At 35.3% G+C, this 25,272-nt stretch overlaps 1 protein-coding gene across 1 annotated transcript in view; it reads right to left on the bottom strand.

The window, feature by feature from the left end:
* LOC149804305 (CCAAT/enhancer-binding protein zeta-like) overlaps positions 1–25,272 on the bottom strand; it is an 80,249-nt gene that overhangs the window by 39,109 nt on the left and 15,868 nt on the right. Inside the window, exons 4-13 of the mRNA XM_089938642.1 lie at positions 24,125–24,383; positions 20,121–20,229; positions 17,477–17,665; positions 12,890–12,957; positions 11,475–11,600; positions 10,347–10,392; positions 6,808–6,851; positions 4,491–4,575; positions 3,477–3,561; positions 1,711–1,807 (exon numbers count right to left, since the gene is read on the bottom strand). Coding sequence (XP_089794768.1) covers positions 1,711–1,807; positions 3,477–3,561; positions 4,491–4,575; positions 6,808–6,851; positions 10,347–10,392; positions 11,475–11,600; positions 12,890–12,957; positions 17,477–17,665; positions 20,121–20,229; positions 24,125–24,383 — 1,108 coding nt within the window. The remainder of the gene's footprint in view (positions 1–1,710; positions 1,808–3,476; positions 3,562–4,490; positions 4,576–6,807; positions 6,852–10,346; positions 10,393–11,474; positions 11,601–12,889; positions 12,958–17,476; positions 17,666–20,120; positions 20,230–24,124; positions 24,384–25,272) is intronic.

The raw sequence follows: 25,272 nt of genomic DNA, 5'->3' as shown, positions 1-25,272 counted from the left end.
TAGGCTCTGAACACACGAAATGTTGACACTGCTTGCAAACTGTATTGAGAATGGGTCATGTCTTTGGTTCATATATGGAATGATGACATTATCCAAACTGACCGTGATCTACATTGAATTTTACCATTCTTAAGCCACTCTGTTAAAAAAAATTGGCATGAGAAAGCAACTGATGGACAGTTATTTAAGGAAGAAATCATGTACTTTATTATCCAATTAGCTTATTGTTTTTGGCTTCATCAACTCCCTCTGATGTTGAGTAGAAGTGATTGAACATGACAGGTGTTTGTGCTCATACAAATAATAGCATTGTTTTAACCATTGAAGTGACTGCTATTTGTACCCAGCATAGTTTTGTTCTTTTGTATTCTTTATTTTTGTTACTTGTGGAAGTTTATCAATCAAATTCAATGCTTACAAAAACGCAACCTCGGGCAAAAACACACATTTAAGTAATCCTTTTTACATAACCAATTAAAATAAATGATACTACAGTATATACTTGGTAAAATACATTGTTAATGAATACAAAGATATTTTTTTATAAGAATTAAAATAAAACAAGTATGGTCATAAATTAAAATCATGGACAATTATTTCTTCGGGATTATAAACTATTTAATAAAATTTCTTAATGGCTATACTCTATTTAATTTAACTGTGTTGCAGCAGAATAATATTCTAATAAGTTGACGCTTGAGTATCAAGATCACATTTTTAAAATTAATTAACATATACATTGGTGAAAAATAAAAGTTTATTCAATAAAAGTCGCAGATTTGCAAATTTTAAGACAATTTTATTTAGGGCTATTCCAGTAAAACATACCTGGAATCGTGGGAAGGAACATTTAACATGGAGTGGTTACCCACAGATGCAATTTAGAATTTTGTCTCATTTTTATATAAATTCCTGAAGCACAGTATTAACCATTAATCATGCTGAAGAAATGGGAAGCTAAATGCCATACCCAAAGACACACTAAGGCAGCCGACCCAGACTGGCCTGGATGGGTAGAGAATCCACAATATTTGGATTACAATTCAGACATTCAAACAAATGAGCCACCATGGATTCCGGAAGTTTCAATATCATCTGTCAAGCAGATCAATATGAATGAGGAATGTGAAAATATAAATTTGCATATTTATATAATGAATTTTTGCATATTTTTATAATGAATTTTTCCCTATATTCTGATCATAGATCCCAACAAATCAGGCTAAAAATACATATTTGCGAAGGTCTCTGCAGAAAACAACATCCATGATGCTTACAATATTAACAAATATTGCAAAACGTTTCCATAAATAGAAAAAAAGCACAGAGTCTCTCTGTAGTTACTTCTGATCTGAGAGTGTTTGTGTTTGATTTAGATTTTTAACGTAGCTTTAACAATTTTTCAGTCATATCACTACGATGTCTACAGTGTGGCAGTTTATAGTGATGTCTTGCACTGGGACATCATGCCACAGACAGGTAGCATGATGTCCCACCCAATCACATTATCCTGACACCAGGCCGACCAGTCCTAACACTAACCTCTTAATGCTGAGCACATAGTGAAGCAGCTGTTAGTACCATTTTTGAAAGTCTCTGGCATGACTCGGCCAGGGTTCGAACCCACAACCTCCTGCTTCCAAGGCAGATACTCTAACCACTAGGCCACTGGAGCAGTCCCTTTTGATTCCAAATAAAGATAATGCTAACCTTGAAAAAAGCGAAGTACATTTTTATCAGTCTGAGGGCCAATTCTTTCTCCTGTGCACTCAGGGGCAACTGGTTGAGGAAACAAACAGAATAGTATCTGAAACAAATAAAAACAAAATTTTATTTTCCCATAAACAATTTTAAGAGTTTTTCTCACCTATATAGCAAAAATACAAAAAAAACCCCCTAGAAATGTGTCAACAGGACATGGATGGCTCTGTTTCCTTACCATCTCAATGAGTGGTTTAAGAACAATAAATCTGGCTGATTTTAAGCACTTAAGTTTTAACATACAGAAGAACATTCATAATGAATCAATATGGAGGACTGGGTGTTGCTGCAAGTTAAGCCCAAGATTAAAGTGTCGCTTGAAAAAAACATGCCAAACTGTTGATATCAAAGGAAAAGTGACTGCTATGTCTTGCTTTCCCTTTAAAGTGTGCTGGAAGAAAAGAAGCATCATACAAAATAAGAATTACTGGAGCATGACAAGAAGATCATATGCACATTTTACCTGATGTCTATCAATTTCAAAGGACAGAATGATATGCCCAAGTGTATTTCATATCCACAACATAGGCTATCTTTCTGGGCAATTTATCAACTACACGGAACTAGATGGGCACACAAGAATTATAAATATCATATACATGCGACACCAAAATGGAGCATGGCTATACAAATACAAAAAACATGACAAAACAACATCTGACACCAAAATGGAGCAGAGCTATACAAATACAGGACATTGGAACATGATAACAAAACCACATCAGACACCAAAATTGGGTACAACTATAAAAATACAAGACACTGGACAAAAGGTCTAACACCAAAATGGGGCACAAATCACTAACAGAAATAATTCTTGAAAAATAGTGCAGCTTGATAAAACTGCATACACATATTTGCTTCATGTCAATAATGTACTTCAAGTTTCAATGCAGTTGATGGACAAAAGCAAAAGTAGTTATACACATAAGAGTTTTGAGATGCATAAAATTACACAACGATCCATTAGACAACAGTATTCACCAGAAAAACCAATAGTCAGATTTAACTCCAACAATCATATTTTCTTCTTTTTTTTAGTTCTGTAAGCTTGTAATTTAAGGGTTGTTTCAGTAAACCTTATGGTAAAAAGATAACAGTGGTCATGTGCCCCACGATTAACGTAAAAGTACATTCACAGTACTTCATACACTTTTATTAAAGCACCACTCCCAACAAAAAAATGTAAAGTCTAGCCAACAGCAATAATCTACCATTGTATCCAGGAACCTATTCCTCATTTGGTCTGAAAATGAGTAGGAATCTTCAACGTTCTTTGTTACAATTAAGTTATTGTTGTTGTTGCAGGGTTAAATGCTATTTTTTAGCACAAGATAGGCTGTACATGGTGGCCAGTATAAATGATGGAGGAAGAACCTGAGAAAACCCTGGAAAGAACCACCGACCCCATAAAAAGTTACTGGCAAGCTTTCTCACATAACCACATTAGCTGAATCCGAGACTCGAACCCACACAGACAGAGGTGAGATGGAGTGATTCATAATGGTAAGTGCTTTAGACCACTCGGCCGCATCACAATAAGGTAATGAGTCTACTAACAATCCAGTGAAGAACAAGAAAACTTTCACATGACATCATAGGTCTCAAATTGATCTTCCTTGAAATAATTTTTAACTACCTAAAGGTCATCCATTCGGATGAAATGTTGGACCCAGCTGAATAGTCTGATAAGCTTGCTACAAGAAAAATCTTACTGTGCTTTAACAGGAATGTTCGGTCTGAACATTAGCTGCTCCACTTCTCTAACAACAACTGTCTTCATGTTGGGATGCTGCTCCACTGAAACACGTGATAAAATCAAAATCTGACCACTGCAATTATCTCTGCCTGAAGGGTTTTTAAAAAATCTAATCATCAGACCGATTGAGAGACCATAATGTGACTATAATTCTGTGATGTTCATATAGGAAAAAAAGTTGCTCACCCGTAACAAGTTACCAATCATTGTGACCTGAAGATGAGTGGATCTTTGAAGTCATGGTCTGTGTAAGTATATACTCTCTTATAATACGAGTCCCACTGTAAATAGCACAGACCCAGATCTGCCTTCGCATAATGCACCAGCAGATCTGGTTCTGTGCAGTTTAAACCCTACCATCAGCTCGGCTCAGGTTCACAACCACGGTGTTTCCTTGGGCAAGGTGCTTTTACTCCAACTGCCTCAGTACTAAGTAATGTAATTTTTATCACAATGACAAGCAATAATTTGGACCAAATCCATTCATATCTTAAATGTCTTGATAATTGTTATTTAACTGTAGCTGAGAAATACTGGCTTAAATAAAACAATAGTTTAAGGATAATAATAAAGCTTCAGTTTTCTATATTTTAATCTTGTATAATATAATGGCTGTTCCATTAAAATATACATGGGGCCCAGGGAAGGCACTTTGAAAGTGGGGTACTCACCCATACATGTAATTTAGAATTTTCTCAGCATTTTAATATGAACTCTGTGCAATCAAAGTACCCTGACATATATTTTCTTAAAAAAATGCTTTCCTGGATACCATGTATGTTTAAATGGAACAGCCCTAAATTATTACTTGGCACAAGAATCAAAATATGTTCTTTACACATGTATGAAAGTCAGCTTTAACACAAAAGAAGAACTGAACCTAAGTGACCAACTGTGACTAAAGGCACAACCACCGTCTCCAAACTATTTTAAGATCAGTCTATAAAGACAAATTTAGGATGGAACTTACCAAGTTTTGTGAGAAGATGTGAAGTTTTTGATGCCAGTTTGTAATCAGGATCTCCCACTTTATTAATTAACACTGTCAGAAGATCCTGTAAGCACAGAAGGTTTAACCCATGAATAACTTGTACATTTTGCATAAAACAAGAACTGTTTGAGAAAAAAACCATAATATTCTAAATGCAACATTTGCCTGATGCTGCAATTGTAATTTCTGAACTTTCAGAAGACAAGGCAGGAAATACAATTATCCTGCAAATCCATGTCTGTGTGTGTGTGCATGTATGATGTCATACAATTACCCCTGTAAACAATAAAGTCATTCAATCATACATGATAAGTTGTTGTTGTTGTTGTAGGGTTTAACGCCATTTTTCAGCACACGATAGGCTATACATGGCGGCCAGTATTAATGGTGGAGGAAGAACCCAGGAAAACCCCAGAAAGAACCACCAACCCATGAGAAGCTACTGGCAAGCTTTCTCACATACACACATTGGCCAAATCCGAGACTCGAACCTACGCAGATAGAGTAGAGGTGAGATGGCAGTGATCCGTAATGGAGAGCGCTTTAGGCCACTCGGGGCCCCTACATGATAAGTAGTGATTGCAATGCCTCTGGCCCTGGGCTTGTTTCCATCGATACAAGGACTATACTGTAAATAATAAAGTCATTCATTCATGGCTGATAAGTAGTGATTGCAATACCTGTGGCCCTGGGCCTGTTTCCACATGCAAGGACTATGCTGATTCACCAGGTCTACTACTAAAGATAAGCCAGAAAATCAAAACCTTTTAAGCAGCGTATAACATGCATATAACATGTTAGCGTGATAAATGTACATCACTGTGATGTCTTGACTTCAGAGAGATACACCATAATGCAAGGAACACCCTGAAGTTCCATGTTGATACAAAATTAGCCAGGGTAAAACAAATAGGTCACCGTGACTAACTTTCATCTGGAATAGCTCAGAATAAGGCACATCTTGGCCAACAATGAACACAATATGCCATAGTTATTTCAATCTCCCTTTTAATAAATGCGCCCCCCCCCAATTTTTCTCCACAAACACAAAAAAAGTTCCTACCTTATTGAGGCTTATAGCTCTATATATATCCATTATGATATTTCCAAAATAATTAAAACAGTACATGAGTAATCCAACAACTATTAGAAAAATCAAAACAACTTAATTTACAAAATGTTTTCAGTCAAATAGTGATGTATGGTATTCAACAACAACCCCCTCTCACCACCACCCTCCCAAAAAAATGCACCGTCCCCAGGATGTCTTTTCGAAAAGCTATGTTACATACAGCTAGCTGTACAGCTGTCAGGAAGACAAGAGGTTTATACTGGGTTTAACCTCTAAATAGTCAACAGTATATTCATACATGTTTCTATTCCAGCAAAAGAATTCTTTTCATGGAATAGAAACAAAACTATTTTTGAAATGTATTATATAACACATCTTCTATACTTTCCAAATATTTGTATTTATACATTGTGAAAAGATTTAAAAACTGAATTTATAAAAGTCTCGTCTGGTGTACTGAAACATAATTATGGAAAGACATAGTGGAAACTCCTAAATAGTTCCAATCTGAGTGTGCAATATCAATTAAACCAGATCAACTAAATGACATTAAAAGGTTAATTTAATAATAAAGACAGGCCAGCCCTACACATTACAACTGTGCATACTTTTCTTATTAAATTTTTGAGTGCAAGGAATACTGCAACTATTAAATCATACAATCTAACACACTGATTTTAGCTGCACATGCATGTCTATTGTTTTCATTCACATGATTTATTTCATTATTGTCTATTGTTTTCATTCACATGATTTATTTTATTACTGTCTATCGTTTTCATTCACATCATGATTTATTTCATTACTGTCTATTGTTTTCATTCACATCATGATTTATTTCATTACTGTCTATTGTTTTCATTCACATGATTTATTTTATTACTGTCTATCGTTTTCATTCACATCATGATTTATTTCATTACTGTCTATTGTTTTCATTCACATCATGATTTATTTCATTACTATCGTTTTCATTCACATCATGATTTATTTCATTACTGTCTATCGTTTTCATTCACATCATGATTTATTTCATTACTGTCTATTGTTTTCATTCACATCATGATTTATTTCATTACTGTCTATTTTCGTTCACATCATGATTTATTTCATTATACTAGACAGCTTAATGCTGCTCATAAATGACAAGAAGAAATCTTATTCAATAGCTTTCACTAGATAAGACAAGTCCATAAAGTTGTGACCTAGCTTTTGTAAAGTTACCTTTTCTTTTTCTGGTTTATTAACAAGCAGCTGGTAGATGATATCTGGAGAAGAAAATCAGATTTCATTTATGGTGTATGCGGTAGGTGATGTAAAAGTAAAAATAACACATTTGACAATATCATAGGTAAATCTGTATCTATTTAAGAAGTGTAATTGAAGAATTCGTGTTTATTTTTTAAAAACTGCACCCAAACATCAACCAAATGTGCAAAAACATGAAACTAGGGTAGCATCAAAGATTTAACAGATTTGGGCACTGTCCCCCATTAATTTGAAGAAAACAAAAAAGGGGAGGGGGGTCTGGTTACACTTGGGGCCTATCAATAAGGCATCAAAAAAGTAACAAAATAAAAAAGTGGAACAAAAGGAAGTGCTAAAATGTATCCCTTCTATCACTAGCGCTAAATAAAGAAAAATGAAAATACCTATTCTACTTTCTTTTAAGCTACTAAAAAAAAAAATATAACCAGGCTGCACTTCTACCATACAATTTCTCATCTGTCCATCATTTAGTTTTAAAACAACACTGAATGTTTGAACTTTCCTGTGAAATGAAAGAATAATTTAAATGAAAAATCTCCAAAAGAATATCCAGTACGAGCTTGTTCTTTCAAACGATAAGGCTTTTGAGTCAGCAGAACAGCATATGTATGCACCAGCATTACTATCGTTAACGTCTACATCAATCATTCAAATCATCAACGAGAACAAAACAGCATGGATCAAGTCCTGCTGGAAAATTACACGATGTCAGTCCCACAATGAAAGACTCTGTATGAGCTGTTTATGTCCATAACAATCTGTGCTGTTACAAGTGTCAAACTAGGCCAAATTACTTCTTCATGTAGTTCTTACTTGGACACCTTTTTCCTTATCAAAGCAACTCCAATCCAAGTATGGTCATGTGGTTGCATTTTCTTTTTTTGATTGCCATTCAGTTATTTTAAAAGTGATGGTCCCCGAGGGAAACTAGATCTTGTTGAATTAAGTTTGCATTATTTTAATTGAAATGACCATGTCCAATCACAATCAGCCAAACGTCATTGAGACATATGTCTCATTAAAGAAACTTCAGCATTAGTGCAACCAATCAGCATTTATCAGACATGATTGCTCTTCAATCTACTGAAATGGCAGTCCACAACAGTAACACTGTAGAGGATCAAACAGGCAATTTCTACTATTTTGGGGAAATAATGCTCATGATTCATGAACAAAATGTGCTAAATACTATTATATGTGTGCCTATGCATGTACAGATTAAAAAATTAATTGCAAAATTTTAAGTTTTAGTTGAATTTTCAGTTTTGCATCCAAGATGCAACCCTGTCAATGTAATATTTGCAAACTTCAGCTTTCTTTACTTGAATATATCCCTTCCCCGATATTCAGACAATCCTGCTTCCCTGTTTTCAAACTGAAGAGGGATTTTCCATATACCTCGTCAGTTTAATAATAGAAACTGACAGTAATACTGCTGAAAATCTGGTAAATGAATTATTTGCAAACAAAGGATTAAACTAATTTATAATTAAAAATCTTCTCTTTTGAACTAAAACGGTCTGCTAATGTATACAATATACTGCAAACTCAAGTATCTATTTCAAAGTCTCACAACCAATCCAATAAACTACTTTAATATGAAAACATGAAAACTAAACTCATTTCTTTTAAAGATCTGTAGTCAGTAGAGATGTTTCACTTAAGAGAATTAAGATATTCAAGGTAGAAATCATCTAAATAATCTTGCGCTATCCTGCTCAGGCAGGAAAAGAAGACCACAGTTCAACTCCTTTACGAATTCCAGTCATCACTGAATTCCAGTCATCACTGATGCATTATCAGCTGAAATGAACCTGATATGTACACTGAATGAGGCATTGCTTCTGCAGAACTGTATGGGGTTTTCAGCTGATAATGAATCAGTGATGACTGGAATTCATAAAGGAGTTGAATTCTATATTTTGAAAAATGTCTCATTCAGTGTACATATCAGTTTGTCCCTGTCATATGATGCACCTTGCTGCAGGAAAGGCTGCTGATAAATTATAAGGAGAACTCCTGAAGTATCAAGTTGGCATCCTACCTGACAATTTATGTTTATTCAAAGCATTATCAAGCAGCTAAAAAAAAATGTTTTCTCTGGTGGAATCTACTGTTAATTCTGGTAATGAAAGAAGAGTACTCTGACTTTGCCCTTTTTGGTGTCAAAGTCTCTTACACAGACTGGGCACAACTTTTTGTCATCATAATCACTATTCCTGTCTGTTGCAATACTAAATGGCCCAATTTTCATGGCTTCTGCAATTTTATGTGAAGTATCTTCTGTTAAACACCTAACAATATTAGATGATTTTGTTCTTGCACATGCATATTTTCTGCAATTTTGAATCAGAAAACATCTGTTTGAACAAGGGACCAATGTAGTCTTCTACTGCTAGGGGTAGTCTATTAAGAACTCGGTAAATAATGCCTCTGCATTAGTTCTGCTTTGAAAAAGAAGTTAAAAGTTACTTTAGTATTGGAGTTTGTAAAACAAGCTAATTCAAAGTTTCTTTGTTTTATTATCATGAACAATATTATAATCCTGTGGGCGTGAAGCTCCCCTAGAATGGCATGTTGTATTGTGTAATTCATGTATTCATCTCTGATTCGGTTTTTCGTCTTTTTCTCATCCATCTGTGAAATTATGTGAAAAACATTTTAGCTCTAACACAAGCATCTAATAGACTAAATCTGATTCGACATTTAGTGCCAAATACCTACAGACTGGTTCTGTATCAGATTTGAATTAGAACAAAAAATCTGTTCTATCCTAACTAAGCCATACAACCGCTATAAATAGAAACCAAGGTCAAAAGTTTGAAAGTAAAACCAGCATGTTTCTTGGAAATAGGGCAGCTGCTATAAATAGAACATATTACTGTCAATAAAGTGCATGCAAAGACGGACAAGCGTACGCTTATGTTGTAGTTACATAGAAGCCATCTTTTCTAGAATACAATCTGAAAGATTAATAGGATGTTAATAAGAAAACAAATTTTAAAAAATTTGGGACATGCTGAAAACATCCGAATACGTTTATGCATAAAGCATAATGGTTGGCATGTATAAGTTGGGTCCCAATGTAAACAATACAGATCCTGATCTGCTAGAGCACCTACATAAAAGGGGCTGAGTTGTTTGTTCTACTAATTACTCTGTGGTGCATTACGCGATGGCAGATCTGAGTCTGTGCAGTTTGCAGTTGGACTTGCCTTACAGGCGAGTACATATATATATATATATATATATATATATATATATATATATATATATATATATATATGACCCCTTTGTCCTGTTTCAAGATAGTGAATCAAAGTTCTAAAAGATCTGTACAAATCTCATTAAATCTCCATCTTAAACAGAAGATGAAAACCTTTAAGAAATCAAATTTGCATGAATGTATTAACAAAGGAATGCACAGAAAATCAGAAATTGTGTCTTTGCACTTCCAGTGCACAGGACAAATACATTAAAAATGTAGTACTTACTTAGTGCTTTCTGTTTTGTTGCTAAAACAGTGTCATGAGAAATGGCCTAGAAAAAAATGGAGACAGGTTTTTAGAAGGAATTCAAACTCAAAGATGATGCAAATACTTTTTTATAACAGTGTAACACTAAATATCTGGTCACCAATTATTCAGATTTTCCACTCATTCAATCAATGCAATGTCTTCAATGCCTATAAATTTTTCTTTTTGTTTTTAATCATGTATTATTTAACTCAAACAATATACATCTTTCCCTGGGGTTTAGATGATTGTTGTTTGACTGTATTATCAACTAATTTGAACAATAATATAAAACAAAAAGACCAGGATCAAATCAATACAACATAACATCTTTGACAATTTTAAATACAGTAAAACTTCTCTTGAAAGACCAGGTTTTCAAAACAGATTTATATTTTATGCAGCATTGTGAAATGTAAGACCACCCATCTTGACAGAATATACTTTTCTCGTGGAAGGGGTAGTCTTTCAAGACTGGTTCTATATATTGAGAAAATGATGTTCATAGAACAATATTATGACATGTATAGAATGACCCAAATTTACATTATTACATGTATAGAATGTCCCAAATTTATATATTTATACATAGCGGTTAGAGAGTCTGCCTTGGATGCGGGAGGTCATGGGATCGATACCCCAGCTGAGTCATACCAAAGACTTACAAAAATGGTACTAACAGCTGCCTCATTTGGCGCTCAGCATTAAGAGGTTAGTGTTAGGACTGGTCGACCTGGTGTCAAAATAATGTGACTGGGTGAGACATCATGCTACATGTCTGCGGCATGATGCCACAGTGCTAGACATCACTATAAACTGCCACACTGCAGACATTGTAGTGATATGACTAAAAAATTGTTAAAAGCTACGTTAAAAATCCAAATCACTCACACACACACACACACATATTTATATAAATAAATGTGCATGTACAAGCTGATAAATAAATGTATATATATACTCAAGCTGATAATCCCATCCCTATAATATAATAAAAATCTTGATCAGTGTATGAACAAAAACATGCCCCAAACTAAACAGAGGAAGATACAGTGTAAAAAATCAGCTCTGCTTTCGGAGTTCTCAAGTTGAGTGATTCCCATTTACCTCCAGAGCCTTAATGAAAGCAGCATATTTGTCTTTAATCTGGGCTTCGCAATACCACATCAGTACCCTCCTGTCTAGAGCCTCATGGTTACCACCACTCAGCTTGTCCAACAGGTGAAATGAGTGCTGAAAATACAGAAAGTACGTATATAAAATGAGAACTGTCAGTCGTGACCTTTCTTACATTTTCACATCAGCATCATTTATTTGACAAGCATGTTAAATAAGCAGAGATGCTGCAAGGATTTCATCATCTAGCGGATCTCATTTAATTGACTTCTACAATGCAACAAACACTACCGCAAGTTGCAGATCAAAACACAGCTGGCACTTAATTAAATTCACAAAGAAGTGTTTGTGGGTATTGATGCGACTCATTGTTTAAAAGGGGAGACTATGCCATTAATGCTGCTTATATTGAACTGAATTAAATCAGTAAAACATGAATCTCACCTGAAAATACATATTTAATTGATGTTTATTTCCTTCAATCTTGCCACCTGTTAGCATTTACCATAATATTTCATTAATCACAATACTGCCAAATATTATTATTTACAATATATTGAGAAAATATTTTTTGAATAAAATCTAAGGAAAGATATGATTTCTTATTAGAACCTGTGAATTTCATGATGTTGATTCTAACTTTTTGGGCACTAAATGATAATTTTCGATGATAAAGTTAGTGATATATGAATGTTTCATTTACCAATTCTGCTTGCTATTTTCTTCACGTTCAATACAAAGGGGCAAATTTTTTAAATATTTTTTTAAAGAAAAATAGGGATCCATGCTGGACATGAGCTAAAACGGCACCACTGGAAAACTGGTATACATGTGCTAAAATTCACACCTTGGAAAACTGGAATGTTATTTGAATTGAACATATAGGGAACACTGGAAGACTGGTAGACATGTGCTAAGACTGACCCACTGGAGATGCTCTACCTTCTCATTTGCATATTTATTGCATTAAAATGCATTTTTAATTGTGATATTTTCAGACTGACTGAAAAAAGATCGTAATTATACTGAAAACATGTCATGAAAATTGGATGCCAAATATTCAAGCTGTAAAAGCAGAATTATACAAGTCACATAATAACTTCTCTCCATCAGCCCTGCTCAGTCGGGCAAGCATTTCTCCATCAACTTGATCATGCGACAATTTACACATCACTGGTGACTGAATTGGTTACTAAACCACTGCAATCTGTTATTTGAGAGCTGACTGGCAAGATGCCACCCTCATACAATAGTTGACTGACAGCTGCCATGGCATAAGATTGGTTAATAATGATGCTTTCTTTCTTTTTCTTTTTGATGACTGACTTTTGCCTATACAATTATCAGCAGAGTCACATTTGACTGATCTGATCAAGGTGGGTAGCACATATGAATCAATAACTCACCTGAGAGAACATTCTAAGCTTTCTATTACTTGGAAGGATATCAGATAAGAACAATTCCTTTAGAGTATCTGCAATGAAAATAGTTTCAGAAGCATCAGGAATCAAAATATAAAAATGAATTGCTTGCTAAATATATCTCGATAATTATATTTATAATTTTACAATGGAGTTAATATTGAATTTATGTAATTTTTAAAAAAAATATCACATTTTGCAAGTTCTGACATTCTACTGCTAATAACTTAAGATATTTTTACTAAAACATTTCAGATCCATTGTCAATTCTGAAAACTGCTGAAGATAGTGTAGATGATGTTTTGCCTGATCTTCTACCAAGAAGCCCCCAAACTAATCTTCTGTTTCACTTCTGTTGCCATAATTGCTAACCAAATGAGATGAGAGACAAGAACAACTGAGTCTGGTATCTTCCCCCTTGTATTGCTGCCTATTCCACAAATGCCAGAAGGCCTGATAAACAAGTCTTCTTTATATTTACATTAGTCAAAAAACACAGCTTGTTAGAAGTAATAAGTAAAATGTAAACCCTGATCTTCTGGCTCATGTGATGACAGATTGGGTTTATGTTGTTTGCTGCTGGTCCCAACTTACAAGTAGGTATCCATTCAATACAACATCAAGAACCCAATGTTTTGGGATTTTAAGGCAGCTGGTCCCAACTTACAAGTAGGTATCCATCCAACCCAACATCAAAAACCCAGTTTTGGGATTTTAAGGCAACTGGTCCCTACAAGTATGTATCCATTCAATCCAACATCAAGAACTCACTGTTTTGGGATTTTAAGGCAGCTGGTCCCAACTTACAAGTAGGTATCCATTCAATACAACATCAAAAACCCACTGTTTTGGGATTTTAAGGCAGCTGGTCCCAACTTACAAGTAGGTATCCATCCAACCCAACATCAAAAACCCAGTGTTTGGGATTTTAAGGCAACTGGTCCCAACTTACGAGTAGGTATCCATCCAACCCAACATCAAAAACCCAATGTTTTGGGATTTTATGGCAGCTGGTCCCAACTTACAAGTAGATATCCATCCAACCCAACATCAAAAACCCACTGTTTGGGGATTTTAAGGCAGCTGGTTCCAACTTACAAGTAGGTATCCATCCAACCCAACATCAAAAACCCACTGTTTTGGGATTTTAAGGCAGCTGGTCCCAACTTACAAGTAGGTATCCATCCAACCCAACATCAAAAACCCACTGTTTTGGGATTTTAAGGCAGCTGGTCCCAACTTACAAGTAGGTATCCATCCAACCCAACATCAAAAACCCACTGTTTGGGGATTTTAAGGCAGCTGGTCCCAACTTACAAGTAGGTATCCATCCAATCCAACATCAAAAACCCAATGTTTTGGGATTTTAAGGCAGCTGGTCCCAACTTACAAGTAGGTATCCATCCAACCCAACATCAAGAACCCAATGTTTTGGGATTTTAAGGCAGCTGGTCCCAACTTACAAGTAGGTATCCATCCAACCCAACATCAAAAACCCACTGTTTGGGGATTTTAAGGCAACTGGTCCCAACTTACAAGTAGGTATCCATCCAACCCAACATCAAAAACCCACTGTTTTGGGATTTTAAGGCAGCTGGTCCCAACTTACAAGTAGGTATCCATCCAACCCAACATCAAAAACCCACTGTTTTGGGATTTTAAGGCAGCTGGTCCCAACTTACAAGTAGGTATCCATCCAACCCAACATCAAAAACCCAATCTTTTGGGATTTTAAGACAGCTGGTCTCTACTAGTAGGTATCTATCCAATCCAACATCAAGAACTCACTGTTTAGGGATTTTAAGGCAACTGGTCTCTAAAAGTAGGTATCCATACAATCCAACATCAAGAACCCAATGTTTTGGGATTTTAAGGCAACTGGTCTCTAAAAGTAGGTATCCATACAATCCAACATCAAGAACCCAATGTTTTGGGATTTTAAGGCAGATGGTCCCTACAAGTAGGTATCTATCCAATCCAACTTGTGAACATCAAGAACCAACTGGTTCTAAACATCTGATGTACAGAATATTCATTTTCTTCTTATTTCTATGATTCACATAAATTCAATCTTTCAACTTATATCAATATCCTATTTAATACAAACAAGATCCCCCTTTTCTTAAGCTTTCACTGTGTTTCTATCTACATTAAGAACTTTATGATAAAGTGCTGTTTTAATAATATTAAAGAAACAAGAAACTCCCAGATCAAACTGTTCCTTATGTTTTTTTACTGCTGAGTGTTGAAACCATTTCCAATATTCTTAAGCAATAACAAAAGTTTAAAATGACCATCATGGTTGCCAAAACAGATCAGACTAGGACCAAAGTCCTTTAGTGCTAAACATTCATTCTGGAAAAGATGTGATAAAAAGATTTTCAAAATGGCCAGTCTGAATGTCAAATCAACAGCATCTTCCCATAAGATCAACTAGACAAAGTTTTCTGGTGAAAACACCTTCTTTGGGAGGAGAATGTAAACCAGATTTTCAAGATGACTACATCAAATTGGCACCATTTTAATTTAGGACTGATTAGTCTTACTAAGTAGTCTTCAGGTTAATACCCTTTTGATATGACTTTTCAAGAGGGAGGAATAGCAATACATATTTTCAAGACAGTTGGCCATATTCAATTCTAGATCAGCACCATTTTCATTTAGGACCAACTAGACTCTAAGAAAGAGTTTGGTGAAAACCTAATGTCCATCCAAGTGGAGTAGTGATAACTTTTTTTAAAGATACTGGAAGTCAGATCACACAATTTTCATTTAGGACCAACCTGACATCATCGGAATCTGATTAAAGCCCAAAGTCAATAGGACTTTCTATCGAGTAGAATTAAAAACAATCACATTTTAAGGATGGAGGTTTTATCAACATCATTTTCAATCTGGACTAACTAGACATTTATAAAAAGTCTTCCTGGGTTCATACAGACTTAGTGACATTTTTTCTAGGACATTAAAATAAATTGCACGGAGTATTTTTTCCATTACAATTACAGATTGAAAAGAAAATTCATTATCAAGAGATATACACACTGGCTTGGCAGATAAAATACATAGTGAAAAAGCAGCCAAAAATATTTTTCAGCTTTTTGTGAAGAAAAAGAAATTAAAAACAAAACTGTCCAAAATAGTTATTATCTGAAATTATTTTAAATACAAGTCAATAAATCAATTCATCATGAAAATCTCAACCGAGGTTTCCATACTTTTTCTTCCGTTCTTTTACTTTGCAATTTAGCTACAAAAAAAGTCCTGACAATTTTTATGACAATATTTCTTTGATTTAAGTAGTCAACATACTAAGAATATCTGGTTATTATTTTTCATTCCAAAACCTGATGTAAATTTCCATTTGCTTTTCTTTAGCCTTTTTGCCCAGACTTTCATCACAAAATGCACCCAAAGCACTACTTTTCAGTGAATGCTTAAAATAATCTGCTAAGTCAAAACACATTCAAGTATGCTGCCTTCATTTTTGCACATGCCAACATTTTTGTTATGTCATTGTCAGGAAACATGACTGGAACAAGTTTATTAGTATTTTCTGAAGACTTGTAAGAATTGTGATCTATTTCCGATTTTAGAAATCATCACTTGTTACAAAGGTTCCAATGCTGCATGAAGCAACAGACTTAATGTTGGCACTTGGATGCAAGGATGGAGGCAGTAGTGACAACTTCAATGTTAGTTTTTCCTTTCCATCTTTGTCACTGTTTCACAGAAGATGATCTGAACCTTGATATCACAAACATTGCCCCTTGCCCATGTTTACTCAGTCACTCTGAATCCTTCCAGCGTTGCTGGTTATGTGCTTTTCTAGAAGGTAAAAAAAGGAAAAAGTCCAGGGATTCCTAATGAAAAAAATCATCCACTGGTTCACAGTTACCTTGCTCTAACAGGGGTTGGCACTAAAACCATACCAGAACAAATTCATCTATAAACTGCTAATACACGTATAACATAATATATCACCTTATTAAACATGCAAAACATTTTTCTTTCAAATAAACTCCCAAAACCCATTTATTTTATTCAAGTCCCAATAGCTAAAAAATTTAGGGATTTTTCATAAAAATTTAAGGATTTTTCAAGGACATAACCCTTTATGATTATCCTGGAGTTTTATAAGACCACACCTAAATTCCAGGATTTCTCCAGGCTTGTATGAACCCTGCCTTCTACTTACAACCCAAAGTCAACATGATTTTCTATTCAGGAGAAGCAGAGTAAATGGTTTTCAAAACGGAAGCTGTGATGGCCATATTTGATGTCAGATAAGCACCATTTTCAATTAAAGACCAATTAGACCTTGGGATGAATTAGTATGCAAACTTTCATGGCAATCCTCCAAATAGTTTGAAAGTAGTAATAAACAACTTGTGCTTAACAGCTAGAGAGACAGCAGACCATTCAAATAAAAAATTAGTAGATTTTAATTTCAATTGATACAACGATTTAACAATGGAATAAAATTGATATTCACCTAATGCCTCAGTGAACATTACTATCCTGGGGCTGAACAAATTTCTGTATCACACACAAGCAACTTGACCATCCTACCTGCAGACAACATGCTCTCCCTCCGGCCCTTCTTCCTGACCATGCTGATGAGGGTGTCCAGGTGAAACAGGTTGTGAATGGGAGATTCCTGAACAAGTAGTGTTAGGGCAGCCATCTTATCTGCCAATGTCCCTGAGGACAGCACTGTCTTCATCCAACCAACATCTGACTTCTTCTTTAGTTCTTTCTCTGAAGCATTATTAAAAAAATATAATTCAAAGGGACTGACAGAAAAGAAATTTTTGCAATTCAAGATAAAACAATTTCTTCCTTGTAACTGCAAAGTCATAAAATTACTGCTGTGGTGGTTGTACAGGATTGCAGATTGGCACCATTTAGGAACATTTAGATATCATTATAAGTCTTTCGGTGAAAACACCATATCAATATATTTCAGGGGCAGTAGTGACAAAAACATTTTCAATACAGCTATCAAGGCAGCTATAATGGAAGCACAATTGGCACCATTTTCTACTGGTGAAAACTGTAAATATTGCTATCCATTTGGGAAGCATAGAGATAATTGTGTGTGTGTGTGTGATTTGGATTTTTAATGTAGCTTTAACAATTTTTCAGTCATATTGCTACGATGTCTGCAATGATACAGTTTATAGTGATTTGTAGCACTGGAGCATCATGCCACAGACATGTAGCATGATGTCCCACCCAGACACATTATCCTGACACCAGGCTGACCAGTCCTAACACCAACCTCTTAATGCTGAGTGCCAAGCGAGGCATCTGTTAGTACCATTTTTGACAGTCTTTGGTATGACTCAACTGGGGATCGAACCAACGACCCAATGCATCCGAGGTGGATGCTCTAACCATTTAGGCCACTGGAGTGGTCCATAGAGATAATGTTTTCAGGATAACCACCATAAGTGGAACCATTTTCGTTTAACGCCAACTAAACATTATAAGAAGTCTCCTGTTTGGGAGGAGTAGAAATAACAAGACATTTAAGATGGCTGCTGGGGTGGTCTTATTGGACATCAGGTTGACACCATTTTCATTTAAGATCAACTAGACATCTACATCTTGGCAGATCGAATAGCTATTTTGGTGCTTTGTCCTAGAGCCATCTATTGAATTTTATGTGTTGCCTCCCTTAGTATGTAATGCCAAAAAAGCAATAGCATAGTGCATTGTACACAGTCTGAAAACTGTAGTAGCAACTGACCTAAATAGGATACTTTGAAAGCTTAAAATCGAAAGTATGATATGTACCAGAGGGAAGCCATTGCAGTCTATTTGAGTGAAAAGTATTTGTGCAAACACGGACCGGCACTGGAAAAGCGCTTATTAATCTGTCCATTTAAGTTGTGTGCTCCTCTTGTCTCGATCTTAGAGGAACAGTGTTCAAATTTGAACAACTTAATTTTGATTGGATGTGATGGCTTGCTGCTGCATCCAATTAAAGTCACATACCCAAAGCTCAGAAATATCTGCTCAATGTGCCACGGTGTAGTTAGGGTTATCGGAACCTTGGCAAGCGATGATACCATACTGGATGTTTGAGTATAATCATTTTCATTTACAACCAACTAAGCACCGAAAGAAGTCTTACAATGAGAAACCACAACAAGATTTTAAAGACAGCTGCCATGGTGGACATACTGGATGTCAGATTGGCACCAATTTCATTTGGTCTTCTAGACATCATAACATGTCTTTTAATGAAAATCCCATGTTGATATGACCATCCATCCAGGAGGAGTCGCTATAAAAAATTTTCATGATGGCTGCCATCATGGATACACTATATGCTATATCTGAACCATTTTCATTAAGGACCTACTAGACACAGTAATTCTTTCGATTAAATTCTCACGACTCTCAATTCAGTAAGAGTGCCAATATAAAGATTTTCAAGATGGCTGCCATGACAGCCATGCTGGACATCAGAACAGCACCATTTTCATTTATGACCAACCAGACACACATGCAGTCTTTCAGTTATGCCTATGTTGACATGACCATCTATTCAGGTGGACTAGTGATAACATGATGGCTGTTGTGGTGGCCATAGTGGATGTTTTACATCACTATAGTCATTTAGGACTAACAAAGCCTTGGGATAAAAGTCAAGTTTCATAACAATCCTCCAAGAAGTTTAGGACTGGAAGAGTTACAAAGGTCATAAGTGCAAGATAACTAAATAAGATGTGGCGGATGGACAGAGGGAAAAGGCCAACACTGTATGTCCTACCATGTCACAGTCCAGAATAAAATTTCTGTTGATAAAAGGTAGTTCTTCTCAGGAAGTCCTATACTACTGCAACCAACTATCAAATCCAATAAAGTCAAATACAGCTAAACTCAGTTGCTGCATATCTTTACTTATAATTGTTCAATTTAAAATAAACAATTGTCTCTTGACTGCTATGCATAAAATATCTAATAATATAAAAGGATAATGTTTCATGTGGTTTGCTAGTAAGCTGAAGGCTTGTCCCAGTAAATTGTTAGATTTTTTAAAAAATATCTCAGCATAATGATTTTCTTTCAAAGTCCCACTACAGTTAGAGATTTTACTGATCTATGTTGAAAATATGAAAAACATACTGTACAATTCATAAAACAGACTGTACATTTCATAAAAACAGACTGACTGTCCAATTCATGAAACCTAAATACTTACGTTTATTGTATATTGCAATTTCATCCCCTGAAAGTTTTGTAGCAAACTGTTCCATCTGTTTTAGAAGGGAATCACTCAGTTCCTGTGTTTCCTTGCTTTCTGTCGATGTCTATAAAGAAAAGAGTTATTTAAATCTTGATTCACATGAGAGGTATGTAACTATGACGTAGGATGATAGAAATTAATAATGTAAATGAATCCAAGGAAGGTCAGGCTTGTACATCATACATACATCATTTAAGGGAAATGAAATTTATTGATAAATACTAATCTGCTGATTCCTTCCAACCACATTTATGTTCTGAACAGCAGTTTGATAAATGCGATCCTTAGATTCTTTTTGATTTTTCCTATCTCAGAGACGTCCTTTGCTGCGTAGCAGTCAGCAGAGTAACAACTGTTCTGTTAGAAATCATGCCCTTTGACCTCTGACTTCACTAAGGACTTGTACACTCTATTGATACATGTTCTATTGAACACCATCTCACCTGCAAATGATGTACCAATGTATCCCATATAACTTTCCAAAACATTACAGAATCTTGACATGGATACTGATGCTGATTATGTATCATTACCTGCTAATGCATGCAAGACATTAAGTTTGATTAAATTACTAGCTGTAATGGAAAGTCAAGATCCTTTTACTTAGCATGCTAAAATTACTAGTTGTAATGGAAAGTCAAGATCCTTGGACTTAGCATGTTAAAATTACTAGTTGTAATGGGAAGTCAAGATCCTTGGGACTTAGCATGCTAAAATAACTAGTTGTAATGGAAAGTCAAGATCCTTGGACTTTGCATGCTAAAATTACTAGTTGTAATGGAAAATCAACATCCTTGGACTTAGCATGCTAAAGTTACTACTTGTAATGGAAAGTCAAGATCCTTGGACTTGGCATGCTAAAATTACTACTTGTAATGGAAAGTCAAGATCCTTGGACTTAGCATGCTAAAATTACTAGCTGGAATGTAAAGTCAAGATCTTTGTACTTAGCATGCTAAAAATTACTAGCTGCAATGGAAAGTCAAGATCCTTGGACTTAGCATGCTAAAATTAGGAACAAGCTACCAATACATGCTAGCACACTAGAAAAGGAAAAGAGAACAAGGTGAGAAAAAAAACTAAGTTTTATGAGGTGCATCATATAAAAAGTCACTTATTCTTAGGGTCTGTGATTTAGTCTTCCTCTTCAAGGGGGAGTTTTACAAAAATGAGAAGGAGGAGGAAATGCCCATGGTTCAATATTTACATTACACTTCAAGATCCACCTCTTTCTTCCTGCTCCACTCCTACTAAAATCAAAATCTTCCAAAGATGCTGCCTTTGGTTGCATAAGCATTAGTCTGTTGATTGTTTCTGAGCTTAATATGTTCCTGATCTGTGTATGATTATTGTTCAGTACTGAAAACCCCCATTCACAGTCTGCTGTCTGATGGGGCATATATACAGCAAACTTAGCCAGCTGGAACAAATTTAAAAAATGTTCGTTATGGCTGTTACTTAAAAATTTTCCACAGCTTGCAGATATTGTCTTTTGGATACTTTTGCTCCTAAATAAGATTTTTCACTAACATATGCTCTGCCAAAGTATAACTTTGTTGAATTAGCACTCCACTAGCTACAATGCCAGATTTACTGTTCCATAATGCTGCAGAGATGCTAGCAGGAATTTTCTTATGAGGGGCAGGTGCCCAACACTTATTCCAGAGGGAGGGAATGGGGGGGGGGGGACAGTGCAAAATGGGAGCTCTTGAGTGACAACATTATCATAAAGTACATTCATACCTAATTTAAGACAAGTATTTAATGACTATATATATATATATATATATATATATATATATATATATATATATATATACACATACATATGTGTGTGTGTGTGTGTGTATTTCTCGTTTTATAGTATCGACCATAGCAGATGACCTTACCATAAAGAAATCAGTTATCTTCCATTCTGACATTCATAAAACTTGCTGGCAGTTACAATCTATACAATTCTGTTAAGGCTGGTCACTGGATCAGTTTGTTATACCAACCTAGGAGATAATTTAACCAAAATCCCTGGATAGATTCTGCAAAACTGCAGCAAATCTCAGTCTTACAGATGCCTGTACTGAAACACTAACTCTGCCTTATTATAGAGCTTAACTGAGATCACATGCAAAATGGATGACCAAGACGTAATTTGATAAAGCATTTTTAATTTTCATCTGTAATAAAAATGAAACAAAAATAACATAAAAAACAGCACATTGGGAACAAACAATTACAAGAACCATAAATAATTTGTGACCTTTACCCTATCGGTTTTGAGAAGTTGCATGACTAAAACATTTTTTTCAAGGGAAACCCACAATCACACAGCCTGGCAGCATCTCTAATGCTGTATTAGGATTTAATGTCCATTAAAGCCATAATCTAAAAACAGAGGAATCGTGATCAAATGAATATCTTTACTTCTTAATTTCATTTTTAGATTCTTCTTTATTAGATTTATTGTAACGTTTATGCTAGAGCTATACCATTTTGTAACACGAGAAAAAAAAGAAACAAAATGTGCACTCTACTTATCCATTGTCTGTACCAGTATTTGGTTTGGCTTGTCTGACTGCCTTTTTTACATTTAATTATGAAATACCACTGATATGAGGGGTTGACCAGCATGCTGTTTTTTTAATCCAGCATTTACATCACTTATGTATGTACAAATCACTATGTTCAAAGAGGTACACAAAAAAATATACACGCAATGACCTTGACTCCCATGTCAATTAAGACTGATTTACAAAACTCACAATGTTAAGTACAGGTATGTTGGTCACATCAACACCATTTTCATTTGTAACCACTTAGCTACTGCAAGATGTCTTTTAGTCAAAACACCATACCAAGAGAAGTTTGTTATGTATTTGTTTACTTTTAACTCATTACTGGCTATATCACATTGAGGAAATGGGAGCCAAGCACACTGAGGCATACAACATGAGCTGGCCTTCATGGGAATCAAACCTGTGACCCTTGGTTTATGAGTATGACACAGTACCAACTAATCTACCATAGTTCCCACTGATGCAAGGAGTTATGAAAACAAGACCCTCAAGATGACCACTATGGTGCCATGATGAAAGTGAGATGAACACAATTTTCATTCAGAACCAGCTCTATATCGCAATTAATGGTGTCTTATTGAAATCCCCATGTCAATTACAATGTCTACTCAGCAGTAGTAACCATATAAAGAGTTTCAGGATGGTCATCAAATCAGCCATTTTGGAGGTTGGTTGGGCATCATTTTATACAGACATAAATACCATACACATAGCAAGAAAGAAGCTTTATCCTTACAACAGAATTAGAAAAAGTAGTTGTCAAGAGACTTTTTTAAACAAATTTGGCATAATATTCATTTAGAACTAACTACATATAGCGAAAGATGTTTTATTTAGTACCATTTTTATTTAGGACCAATCAGACATCATATGATGTCTTTAAGCAAAAAACCCAAGTTAATATGAACATTCATTCAGAAGGAAAAGTAGTAACAAGATTTAAATATGGCCACAGGGCCGCTATACTGGTTGTCCAAGCAGCAGCATGTTCATTTATAACCAACTAGACCATGGGATGAATGTGAGTGGAAAGTACCATGGCAATCCTCCAAGTTTAGGATTAGGCCAAAAACAAACAAAAAATATGTTGCCAGTTGTTTTTGTTGTTGACTCTAGCATGTCACCTTTGTGCATCTAACTGAACCAGTTGAGCCCATTACTTGAAGTGCTTAGTACAATATATATAATAATCATTAAGCTACCTACCTACCCTAATTTTAAAACCAGTGCAATAGGAAATATTTTATTGGGCCTTAGTGATACCAAACCTTGTTCTCGCGGACTAAAAAAAACAACAGATGGACAACAGACCATCTGATAAGCTCATCTGACCTATGACAGGAGCAATAAAAGGATGAATGCAAATAGAAATGAAGAGACTGGTCTTACTTTGTCATCATCCAGCCACTGTCCACCTGACTTAATCAGCAAATGTTTGTGTGGCTTGTGATTCTTGATGTAGGTTGATAGGGCAAAGGTAGTTCCTGGTGCGTCTGAGGTACTGGATACTTCATCATGCTGAATTTTGTACTTATTTCTCTCCTTCTTTTGAGGCTGAAGCACCTTTTCCTTTACCTTCTCACCATCATCCTTCTCTGATGATGGAACTTCCAGCAACTTGATCTTCCTCTCTTTCTTTGTTTCTTCCCTAAATAAGCAAAACCAATGGCTACTATTTTATTTATGTTCCAGATCTTAATGCCATGCTGGACTGATGCACATGGAACAGACCAATATTATAACTGCATACATTTCTGCCATTGTGTCAAGGTGATTTTCAATCAGATCCTTATTAAATATAGATGACATTATCAATGTAACAATAATAATATGGTTTCCAAAACTAATCAAGTTTTTTAATATTCATTTGGTCTGGCCAAAATACCAATATACAATGTAATTATGGCCTAGTTACTGGAAAAAGTCCTTCTCAAAATTGGCCTGCAAGATAAAGCAGCTTTAACAATTTTTCAGTCATATCACTATGATGTCTGCAGTGTGGCAGATTATAGTGATGTCTAGCACTGGGGCATCATGCCGCAGACATGTAGCATGACGTCCCACCCAGTCACATTATCCTGACACCAGGCCGACCAGTCCTAACACTAACCTCTTAATGCTGAGTGCCAAGAAATGCAGATGTTAGTACCATTTTTGTAAGTCTTTGATATAACTCAGCCGGGGATTGAAACCACAACCTCCAGCATCGGATATAGGTTTGGCAGAGTGACCCTAACCATGACCTTTCAACCAAAAAGCTCAAGTATATTCTTTTTTTATTATTGAAGGATACTTGTAAACTGATCTGACAACACTTGTGACAAAATAAACATACTGAAATATCTCACTGTGACAAAATCAACATATTGAAATATCTCATTGTGACAAAATCAACATATTGAAATATCTCACTTGTGACAAAATAAACATATTGAAATATCTCCGTGACAAAATAAACATATTGAAATATCTCACTTGTGACAAAAAAAACATTTAAGAAGCAGTTAGCATTTCTACATGAGTAGTTTATGCTCAAT

The sequence above is a fragment of the Sinohyriopsis cumingii genome, chromosome 2 (assembly GCF_028554795.1).
Source record: "Sinohyriopsis cumingii isolate HCF-2022 chromosome 2, ASM2855479v2, whole genome shotgun sequence".
Taxonomy (NCBI): Eukaryota; Metazoa; Mollusca; class Bivalvia; order Unionida; family Unionidae; genus Sinohyriopsis; species Sinohyriopsis cumingii.
The sequence above is the reverse complement of the archived record's forward strand: the minus strand, read 5'-3'. Positions and strand labels throughout refer to the sequence as shown.